At 44.8% G+C, this 11,744-nt stretch overlaps 1 protein-coding gene across 1 annotated transcript; it reads right to left on the bottom strand.

Annotated features, from left to right (window-relative positions):
- Window positions 1–7,664: 7,664 nt before the first annotated feature.
- POU3F3 (POU class 3 homeobox 3) lies at window positions 7,665–10,954 on the bottom strand. The gene is given in 5 exon segments (XM_072621744.1): window positions 7,665–9,425; window positions 9,428–9,499; window positions 9,501–10,022; window positions 10,024–10,371; window positions 10,373–10,954. Coding segments are annotated over 5 exon segments (1,497 nt in total). The 5' UTR covers window positions 10,892–10,954; the 3' UTR covers window positions 7,665–9,389.
- Window positions 10,955–11,744: the final 790 nt, after the last annotated feature.

Raw genomic sequence — 11,744 nt, 5'->3', positions numbered from 1 at the left:
ACAACCAAGCAAAGAGATTAGACATCGGGACCTGGGGGGGGGGAAAGACATAGAGACATGCTATCCATACAGAGGTCCACAGTTTATATTAGACCATTTATAGAATACAAGAGCACAAATGAAACCTCTCTCCAGCACCCAGGCTGTCCTGTAACAACCTGAGTTGAATGAGGGTGATGGACAGAGGACAGGTTGGCACCTCCCATTTCAACTCTGACTTACTGAGAGTTCTTTGAAATGAATATCTATTTGATTGCGGTGAGTCAGGTCCCAGGTGACTAAATGGGCTAGCCTTTTCCTGAAAGTCCTTGAAGACAAAACAGATCTGAGGCCTCCCAACAGTTTTTCATCTGCCTCACCCCTTTAAAAATTATTCTTAAAATGATGTTTGATTTTTTTTTTGTCTGGAACCCTGTACATTCTGACTTAACAAGACTGGCAGTAATTAATCTTTGTGTCTTTTGTAAATATGCTAATGCTTAGAGCTTTAAAAAATCACCAAATTCACCTTAAGGAGTTCTGGAACATTGGATATTGACCTTTACGTGTAGAATTCATAGAAATTAATTCAAGACTCAATTTCTCCCACACTCTGTGGGGCCTGATCCCTTAGACCATACTTTTCCTTTCCAGAAAGTGACAGGCTAAAGAAAACTCCCTGAATAACAGCAACCCAGTTCAGGCTTCCCAGAAAAGAAAGCTCTAATATTTTAGCTCCAAATGAAGTCATAGATTGGAGCAAAAGCTTAATTCTATATTGTGTTGTATGTTAAACTCTTTATGCTGAAGTAACTGAAGAAGTTTGGTAGACAAGTTTTACCAAATATTTCTTAACTTCATCTTTAAAAAAGTGTGTGTGTGTGTGTGTGTGTGTGTGCAAGTGCATATAAGTCTTACTTTCCTAACTACTTCAAAGTCCTTTACATTTCACCTTCATGAACATATACATATACACATTAATATACACACTTTCTAACAATCTTCTGATAGGAATGATGAGACCCAATTACCATTAACGTTTTACCTTCAGAATAGTGAATTCTATAAATCACCTCCCAAAAGAGCATTACTATACATTTTCTAAAAACAAAAACAAAAACTCATTGGCTGGAAATGGTAAATATGTCCATTCTCATCTCTCTATTTAAAAAAAGTACACTTAAATGTAGCCAGTGTTCTCCATGCCTATGACCCCTTCCCTTCTCACTCCACAATAAAGCTTTTTTTTTTTTTTTTAGGTCAACATTTCTGTTTCCAAAGAGGGAGGAGAAAGAATGAATTCTATTAATGAATTACATACATGGAATGTTGGCTTGGTCCAGGATAATTTTATTTGTAAATAAGTGGTTTCCTGCTTATTATGCACTTTACACTGAAAAACCATGAAGCCTGGAAACATTGTAACACAGAGAAGCTTCCATCTCTGACCCCGATCTGCCTGATACTCTTTATACCTTCATCTCTCTCTCTCCAAAGAAAATAGGTAATATTACAGCATAGGTTGTAAAAACTGGCCTCCATAACCACCTAGGTTAACCAGTAGACATGTTCTTTCTAGCTTACACTTTTGCTTAAGTTAGAACATACTTTCAGCTGCCGCTGAGGTATCAAGGATCTCTGTAGATTCCAACTTTTGAGTTTTTTTTTTTTAACTAAAAAATGAAAACAGCTTGAGGTTGGGAGCTTTTAAACATGCAGGAAAAGTGGTTGGTGTATAAGTGTGTGTGAATGCAGCACAGCCATTCATGTCTTCCTAGCTTTTGCTTATTTGCCACTGCTCAGCTATGCTACGATATACATCTCATTATCTGCAGAAAGCAGGGGGCTAAGATCTTGGGTGGTGTTGGACTTTATCGGTTCTAGTCCGTACATAGTGGCAGCTACTCCCTCGTCTGCCTTTCTTATTTAAATGTTTGGTACAAGCTTTTATTTTAAACCCAGGAGAATCGAGTTTGAGGGAGAGAAACTCTTTCCTTCTGCGTGCGCGCACACGCACACACACGCGCACACATACAGAGACTCGCCCGCGCACCAGCACATCTGAAAAAATGCCTTGCACCCAGTTGAAAACTACCAAACCTTTGATTCTACAACAGGAGGCTATCACCTAGAATTTCATTGAAACTTTCCTTCACCCCAAATCCCCCCAGTAGTCCCACCTTTCTAAACAACCTTCACTTGTTTCTTAATAATCTTTCTATAGTAACCAATTTGTATTCCTATTGTTGTCTCTACAGTCTTTAAACCTTAATCACCACCCCCCAAGCATTCCACTCCTAAATAACTACTGCAGAACAAGGTGGGTTTTTTGTTTGTTTGTTTTAAGTACTTGTTTCTATTACTCAAAGCATCCTGTTTGGTCTCTCGATCTTACATCAGACTTTTGGGGAAGGGGACCACTGAGATTGTGGCCACGGCAATTCTTTCGATTTAGAGGCTTCTCACTGCTGGAGTCTGAAGCAGAGGGGGGCATTTGGATTCAGGGAGGGAGCAGAAAAGGCCAGCCTGAGACATCAACCCCATGCAGCCTCAAAACCTCTACACAAATATCCACCACCGCTTGGTAATAGAAATTCAGCAAAGTTGATCTGAACTCAGTAAGGTAGAATACCCTTCTCTCTACAACCACTATCGTCCGGGCCTTCATGTATTCGCAAGCAACATCCTTACTGTCACTGACTGCCCTCCAACTTAACTTTAATAACTTTCTCTTCTCTTTTAGCTTGTTTCCTCCAGCGGCCACTACTTTTCTCTTAGTTTAATTGAACTGTAGTTTAATCTCTGTGGCTCCCAGTGCACTGATATTTTTAGATTGGGTAAGAGTGGAGAATAGGAGAGGTAAGAAGCAAAAACTATGTGTTTCAAAAGGTTTAGGTTTACAACTATCAGTAACATCGACAGACAGCTCCATTTAAAAAACAGAGAGAGAGTTTTCTACTGCTTTTGAAAAGGCGTTATTTTTTACATCGTTTTTAGGAAGATAGATTAACAAAACATCACATTTCAAGCCATTCTGATCTGTAATTAAATGGAGGAGACGGGTTGTATTCTCCTATGGCTTTAACAGAAGTTGCAGTGATCCAAAGTCAGGTTGCTGTGTCAGAGTGGCATTTTTATTAATGAGAATACAAAAAGCTTGCATATTCTTAGCCCTGCTTGAATTTAGTTGCTAAGCAACCGGTGTATGGTAATTCATCCGCGAAATTTAAATCTTTGAGAAAGGATCGTGCGTTTTGCTGAATGGTCGCCACGAGGAAAACAACTTGTGGGATCCGCAGCAGCTGCCACTGGTGAACTGCACAGGCTGGCTGCCGCGGAGGGCCTGAGCAGGAGGCTCCCTCCCTCCTTCCCTGCAGGTCTCCCATTGCCCACGATCAAAAAGCAGGTTAGAGACGGCCGGCCGGCCGGCAATAACAACAGTAGAAATAACAATACTAATAATAAACAGAAATTTGCCACCCAGTAGCACTCAACACACACACACTTTTATTGAACATCTTTCCCCTTCACCTTTATGTTTTTAAAGTGTTTCCTCTTTATACCTGAATCATGCCCCCACACCTCAAATCAACTGCTTCTCTAAACTTCTCCAGACCGATTCACTGATATCCTCACTCTTCCATTTCTTCCCTCCCTCCATTTCCAAACAAACAAACAAAAAGACCAGGCACACCCACTCACCCACTATTTTGCCATTAGCACGGTCTGTTAACTGTGTTCACAGACCCATCTGAGGTCACTTCCAGAGTTGATTTTTCCTTTAGGAAAACCGGCCTCATAAAAGAAATCAATCTACCCAGTCTGCCAGAAGACCAGTCTCCTGAAGCTGAAATAGAGTTACATCATTGGTCCATGCTTTCCACATTCACACTCATATTTTAAGATACAGGAACAAGCACGGATGTGAGACCAAGAATGAAAAAGAATAATCTAATTAATAGGTCATGATCTGATCTAATAAAATCAAAGTATTTGATTAGATAGTTCCGGTCCCACTACCTCTCCCCCACCAGCTCCCTCTTTCTCCCCCAAGTCCTCCAATTTTTTCCTGCATTTCCTTCTCTGGGATAAAGCAGGTTAAAGAGTAAAACACTGAACGCACTGATTTCCTTATGGAAGTCAAGGTCAAGCCTTCCATGCAACACTAGCAGTCAAGATGTCACGTGAGTGACCTCCAGATGAAGGGTAGGTAAGAGCAGCTTTAAGGAGCTGGGATAAAAGCAAGTGTGCTACATGCATAAAGTTAGAGCTAGGTAGACAAGACCAAACAACCATTTTTACCCCATCAGCCTCCCTTCCCTTTCTATTGTTTGCTTATTTTTGCCAATAACTGGATGGGAAGAAGGGGGTTCTGTATTTCTGTATCCATCCTACATGTCCTTATTTTTTTTTTCTTCTGCTTTACACCACACCCCCTTCAAAATAGCAAAAGCCAGACCCAGAGCATCCTGCTTTGAAGGGTCCATCGATACCCCCAACCCTTCAGCCCTTTTTATTTCTGTCTCCCCTCTCCAAGACAGCCAAGTACTTCCAAAGGAAACTGAAAATAATTGAATTTTTCATTGGTACATTGCATCTGTTTTTGTCTTTCTAGCCAGTCACGTGCATTCCACAAAATGAGAGAATTTCCTAGAATTTCTATCTTCTTGCTTTTGGGGGGGGGGGGGGGAAGGGAAGAAGGTCTGGGTCCTAAATATTTAATTTCAACTCTGTATCCAGTGCCAATACTTGTTGCATCCATTTTAGAATTTGATTAATTACCCTAGAACTTGGGCAAACTAAACTTCAAGTGGAGAGAATGTTTCTCTCCTACAATTTAGTTCTGAAAACTACAACCTACTGATGGATCTCACTCTGTTTACCATACAAATTGGTGCAAGTATATCCATCTCTTAAAATGTATTTATGCATAAGTATATAAAAGTGGCATTTTTGCTTTAACTTGAAGAGGTTGATCATTTATTACAAAAATAAAACGAATAAATACAACAATATATTGTTGCTTTCAACAGGATAAATATTTTACAAATATATAATTTAAAAAACAAATTTAATTGTTAAAATTATTTAAAATATTACACTTATTGATAAAACTATCAATAGTATATACTGCATTTCATATCAGAATCAATTATTCTCTGAACGTTCCATTGAAAACCATTCATACAGAACAAGTCATGAACATTGCCATGTGCAAACACCAGATACTATAGGAAAGCATAAGGAATCTCTAAAGGTCAATTAGGAATGGTTGTATTTGGAAACAAAGTAGATCTGTGCTAAATTCTTAAAAAAAAAAGGTAGATCAACAACAGTGAGGTGACTATTTTAAATACACCTGGAAATGATTTCTCATATAGACTTATAGGGAAACGATGGGAGCATCAGTGAGAAGACTGAGGCTTAGGAATAAGAAATTGTAAACTAAATAATAACATCTTGGGATTACCCAGACTGATTAAATATAATTTTCTTAAACATTTGGCTTTCCTTTAGGCTAGATAGGAAAAAGGAGTGGGGGGACGAAAATGGAAGAAAAAAAATGGAGACTCATTTGCTAAGCACAAGAGACACTGGTGGTGTAAATGAACACAATGCTTAAATTCATTAAAAGATCTGTTGATATATAACAATATTTTCATATTTACATGTGTAACAATATAACCCTTAGCATAAACCTCTCCAGTATAGCTATCCAACACTTTCTTATCCATGTGCTTGCAACCCTGAAGTTTCCAAATACATTCAAAGGATTGTTTAATAATAATAATAACTAACAACAACAATAATGTTATTATTATTAGGGGACAAAACGACCTCACTATGTAAAATAATTACACAAATGGGCACATTTTTTTCAGCCTTTCAAACTAAAGGTTATTCTGCTTCTCTGAAATCAGCTTTTCTTCCACAGAAACCGGCAAAGGTTGCCTTTTAATAGAAAAGTGTGAAACCTAATGTTAGCCTTTGTTGTCATCCAAATCCAGTAACCAAATACCTCTAAGAAATTTAAATAGACCTGTTCCTTGTCTAATCAGCCACTACCCTTCCTGTGTGAAAAACAGGATTCCACCTCACGTGTTAATAGTATCCACCACATAAACACAAACCCACCCAACCCTCTGCCTCCAAATTAGACGGCCATTCTCTGAATCCCCTGAAGACGGTAAAACTGATGAAGTCCTTCCCCCCCCCCCCCCCCCTCCCTATTCCTATCCCTTTCCAGGTTATAAAATTGCTGGACAGCTATTACTGAACAAAAAAGAAAACAAAGTAGAAACAATTAAAATTATGGTTCTTTCATTTGATATCCTTCTCTTTTTCTTTTAGGCTATGGTCTTTTCCAAATTTCACAAATCCAAATGATTGCGATTTTTAGCCAAAAATGGTGTTTCAAAATAAAGCATCCTAATACAGAGCTATCAGGTTGGCCTTGATTTATGAAAGTGACACCAGACCTATCCAAAAGAAACAATTCTTTCAATTTTCCCAGTTTTTAACCCCAGTTTCAATCAGAGAAAGAGAGGAAGAGAGGAAGGGAGGGAAGGAGAGAGGGAGAAAGAGAAGGAAAGGGAGGGAGGGAAGGAGGAAGGGAGGAAGAGAGAGAGAAAGAGAGAGAGAGGGAGAGGGAGAGAGAGAGAGAGAGAGAGAGAGAGAGAGAGAGAGAGAGAGAGAGAGAGAGAGAGAGAGAGAGAGAGAGAGAAGATGGAGGAGGGATAAAGGGAGTGACAGAGACAAAGTGGGGGGTGGTGGAAAATCAGTCTATAGAATACTTAAGATTTATATTATACACAAAAGTATTTTTCGAAAAGTATACTAATGAGGAATTTAACTCTGTTGATACTTCTGCTTATCTAGTTCTTACAACTTTAAATATTGAAACCTTTCATTTTCACACATCTGTAAATATTAATAAATTCAGTTGATAAGTACGACAACCCTTTCTGCTGTATCTAAAGGCATTTTTGACAAACTAATATATCCCACTGTATTACGAAGATATAGAAACTACTGAGGATGAAGAAAACATTGGAGCACAACACTGAGTACCAAAAGCCTGAGACAACAATTACACAGACTGTAACTAGAATTTTGGGAGTATATTATTCCATTAAAATACATTAAATTATAAAGATAAATGCAGTTATCATTCAGTTGTTACATTGTATAAAATCATTTATTGGCTTAAGAAAACTACCCTCCACTATTTTTAGATTTGAGAAAAGAGGCCAGACACACAGAGAAATACAGGAAGGAGGTATGGGAAGGAGAGGGGAGAAGCTAAACTTTTTGGAGCATTTAGTGAAAACCATGAATGATCACTTGGTACACAGAGTGAGGCACTGTAGTCTTAGGTTAAAAGAATACAGGTATCTCCAAGAAGAGGGTCACTTACTAGCTAGAGTATTCCATTATCCCCTTTTAAAAAAAGCTTACTGAAATTAGGTTGAGGGATATTAGGAAGCTTATGAATTTAAGAGGTGTGAACACTATCCTAAAAAGCTAACAGCATGAATAAGCCTTTCTTTTATTTTGCATTTCCAAAAACCTTAAGTGGTTTAGGATATAGTTCATTAATTCTATCACTTAAGGATTTGCGTTGTCTAAAAATATTTTAAGAATACTTTTTTTCGACACAGTGTTTACGCATCAGACACAGACTATTTCATTCTAACAAATTTATTTTCTCAATCAGCTCTTACGGAATCACTACTCAAATTAAATTACAATCAAATTATCACATCAAAAGATACCCTTATTACCTAACAACTGTCCATATTTTCATTTCATTTTTGATTTGTGCTCGTCTGAAAAAAACACGTAATACAAGATCTGGGGAAAAATAAATTACCGTTTTGCAGCAGTTCATAGGTATTCTGAATAAAATATTAAAAGAAGTCATTTAATGAAAATATAAAGCAAATATTTTTAGATCAACAACGGATCTAACAATTCTATATTGCCGTCTTTTGAAAAGTCTGTTTATTAAAACCTACCAAAAACACTGCTTGGAAATGGCAGTATTATATAATCACATCCACAGCACCCATTCAATCAAAGTTGGCAACGGATTTAGGAGAGGAGAAGTTCAGATAAGTGCAGCTGCAGATATTCAGTCTTTCTAAATCCCTTTATCTGAATCAGTCCAGAAATAAAAAATAAAAATATTAATAAAAAAAATATTAGCGGTGGATTTTTTTGAATCTTCCACGTTGAGTGGCAGCCGTCAAAACCATGACTGACTGGCTTGACTTATTTCCCATTTCTCTTTTGCTGTTGCCCTTGATTCATGCAAAGTCCTCCTAGAACCTCGAACTTTCACGGACTGGGAGTCTCTCCTCTCCCCAATCCCCCTTCGGTGTCTGCCTTCTTTCCCTCCCCCACCCATCCTTTCTTTTGGGGTCAACTTTAAGGGTATTTTCTTTTTTTTTAACTTCAGTTATTCAGTCTGCTTATTTTAGTGCTGTGTGCATATTTCCTTTTCTGAAGTGAATTGGTATTTTTTCATTTCAGAGTAGATGTCTGGTTGCCCCAGAATTATGTGAATATGGCCCCCCAAAAAAAAAAAAAAAAGGCCCAGGGTCCTGGGATGCAGGTAGGCGCCCTCTGATCAAACGAGATGCCTTTACTTCTTCCTTTCTGGACTGTTCCCATGAAAGAAAGAAAAAGTTTCTGTGAGTCATATTAGACAGCCCTTAGGAGGCAGAGTAAGGTAGTGAGGGGGGCATTTTTTTTTTTTTTGAGGAGAGGAGAGAAATGTCGAGGTGGGTGCTGTCTTGTCCACCGCTTCAACAGGGGATAATTTAGGGGGAAACCTCACATCTGTAGTTCTGGTGCAGTATGCATCTCCACCCCCCCTATTAAAAAAAGGAAAACCACCACAGTATATAAATGCGATCGCTTTGATCGCTCCCCCTTTTTTCTCCAAACGTTTTTTCATTATTTGTATATGTATATATATATATATGTATATATATATATATATATATATATATATATATATATATATATATATATATATATATATATATAAACCAGTCTAAACAGTCTGGGTATTTATTAAGCTTCTTGTTTTCTTTTCCCCCATTTTCTTTGATTTTGGTGTTTTTTTCTCCTCCGTCCTCTTGTCTTTTTTTCTTTCCTTTGTACAAAAGTGTGAGCACGTATGTAGGTATGGGGGGGCGGAGGAGGTGGGGGGCGAGAGGGGGATGGATGTTTTCTCCTCTCTCACTGTTGTTGCGGCTGATTCTGTCGTGGCAGCGGCGGCGGCGGCAGTAGCTGGCGGTGGTGGTGGCGGCTGGCGGTGGCTGGCGGCAGCTGCGGAGGCGACGGCGGCGGCTGCGATGGCTGGTGCCTCCCTCTCTCTCTCCCTCTCATGCTCTCCATCTTCACTGCACGCTAGTCTGCAGTCCGTGGTGTGGGGGGGTGGCGTGTCCGCGTTCACGTTGCCGACCTGCGAGTAGACATCGTCGGGCGTCTGCTGCTGGATTCCCGGGGGGTGTCATCCGCTTCTCTTTCTGCCGCCGGTTGCAGAACCAGACTCTCACCACCTCCTTCTCCAGCTGCAGGCTGTCCGCCAGGTTGGTGATCTCCTGCGCCGAGGGCTTGGGGCACTTGAGGAAATGGCTCTCCAGGGCCCCCTTGACGCTCACCTCGATGGAGGTCCTCTTCTTCCTCTTTCTGCCCTGGGCAGCGATCTTGTCGATGCTGGTGGGGCTACCGGTGGACGAGTCGGCCTCCTCCAGCCACTTGTTCAGCAGAGGCTTCAGCTTGCACATATTTTTGAAGCTCAGCTGAAGGGCCTCGAAGCGGCAGATGGTGGTCTGCGAGAACACGTTCCCGTACAGGGTGCCCAAGGCCAGCCCCACGTCTGCCTGCGTGAATCCCAGTTTGATCCGCCGCTGTTTGAACTGCTTGGCGAACTGCTCCAGGTCGTCCGAGGTCGGCGTGTCCTCGTCCGAGTGCGGGTCGTGGCTGTTCAGTCCCGGGCCTCCCCCGCCGCCGCCGCCCCCACCGTGGTGAGGGGGGTCCCTGCGGGTGGTGCGGGTGCGACGGGTGCGGCGGGTGCGGGTGGTGGTGGTGGTGATGGTGGTGCTCGCTCAGCTCCGGGGTGTCCCCGCGCACCAGCCCGGGGTGCACCAAGCTTTGGCCGCCGCCGCCTCCCCCGCCACCCCCTCCGGGCCCTGGCGGGGCGCTCAGCATCCCGTTCACCGTGAAGCCCCCGGGCTGCGAGTAGAGCAGAGACTGCGGCGGAGGCTGCTGGCCCCCGGCCATGGACGGGAGGTGCGCGGCGGCGGCAGCGGCGGCGGCGGCGGCAGCGGCGGCGGCGGCGGCGCCCCAGCCGCCCGGGTGGCCCTGGTGGGGGGGGCGGTGGCGGTGGGGGGCCGAGGTGGGGCGGCCCGCGGTGGTGCAGCGCGGTGCCCGAGTGCAGGTCGTCTCGGCCGGCGCCGCCTTTCACGTCGGGGCCCTGCGGGGGCGGCGGCGGAGGCGGCGGCGGCGGCTGCTGGGGGCTGCCGGCCATGCCCACCGCGCTGCTGGACCAGGGCGAGCCAGCTTCCACGGCGGCGGCGGCGGCGGCGGCGGCGGCGGCGGCGGCGTGGGGCAGGGCCGTGACCCACTGGTGAGCGTGGCTCAGCATATGGCCGCCGTTGCTGGCGGCCATGGCCCCTTGCATGAAGTCGCTCTGGACCATCTTGACGGAGGACGGGTCCCCCCGGTAGCCGCCCGAGGTCACGGCGGCGCTCCCGGGCTGCATGCCTCCTCCACCGCCCCCGCCGCCGCCCCCGCCCCCGCCGCCGCCCCCGCCGCCGGAGGCGTCCGAGTGCACGATGGAGCCGGCCGACAGGAGGCTGTTCCCGGGGAGGTACGGGTTAGAAGCCGCCGTGGCCATGCCGCTCCGCTCCCGCCACCCCACCGCCGCCACCACCGCCGCCGCCGCAGCAGCCGCGGCCGCAGCCGCTGCCGCAGCCGCCGCCGCAGCCGCCGCCGCCTCTCCCCCTCCCCTCCTCCTCCTCCTCCTCCCTCCTCCTCCTCCTCCTCCTCCTCCCCCCCCCCTCCTCCCCCTCCCCCGCCCCGGGCCCCCGCCGGCCCCGCCGCCTTCTCCTCCTCCTCCTCCTCCTCCTCCTCCTCCTCCTCCTCCTCCGCCTCCGCCGCAGCCGCCCCCGGCTGCAGCTGCAACGCCGATCCGCAGGGTGCGGGGGTCGCCGCCGGGCCTTGGTCAGCAGCAGCAGCAGGAGCAGCAGCAACAGCGCCCTGGGGAGGGGGGCTCGGCTATCTGGGCGCACTCCGTGCCCTCCCTCCCGCCCCCCCAAACCCTTCTTGCGCCAGCTGGAGTTTGTTCTTGGGGAGGGGGCCCGGCGTTGGTCCTCGGCTTTTGCGCGGGCTCCCTCTCTCCCTCTCTCTTTGCCTTTCCAGAGGGTGAAGGTGGACTCTGCCCCAGGCTCCGGTGGTCTCAGTTCACCTGCTAAGTGATGGGTTCGAAGGAAACAACAAAGAAAAAGGCTTTTCTTTTCTTCCTTAAAAAATTATAGGTATATATATATATATATAATCTCAACGAACAACCCTTCTTCTTTTACTCGTCCACTTTTTTTCCCTTTCTCCTTCAGGAGCTCATTTCACTTCTTTTTCTCTTAGAGTAAAACTTTTTAAAAATTTTCCTTTAAGGCGTGAGGATGATGCTGTTGGTTGCTGGTGGTTTAGGGGGAGGGGAGGGTGGCTCCTGGTCTCCCCCTCTTGTCCTC

This window comes from Notamacropus eugenii, chromosome 6 (genome assembly GCF_028372415.1).
Source record: "Notamacropus eugenii isolate mMacEug1 chromosome 6, mMacEug1.pri_v2, whole genome shotgun sequence".
NCBI lineage: Eukaryota > Metazoa > Chordata > Mammalia > Diprotodontia > Macropodidae > Notamacropus > Notamacropus eugenii.
This window is presented reverse-complemented; position numbering and strand designations above follow the sequence as displayed.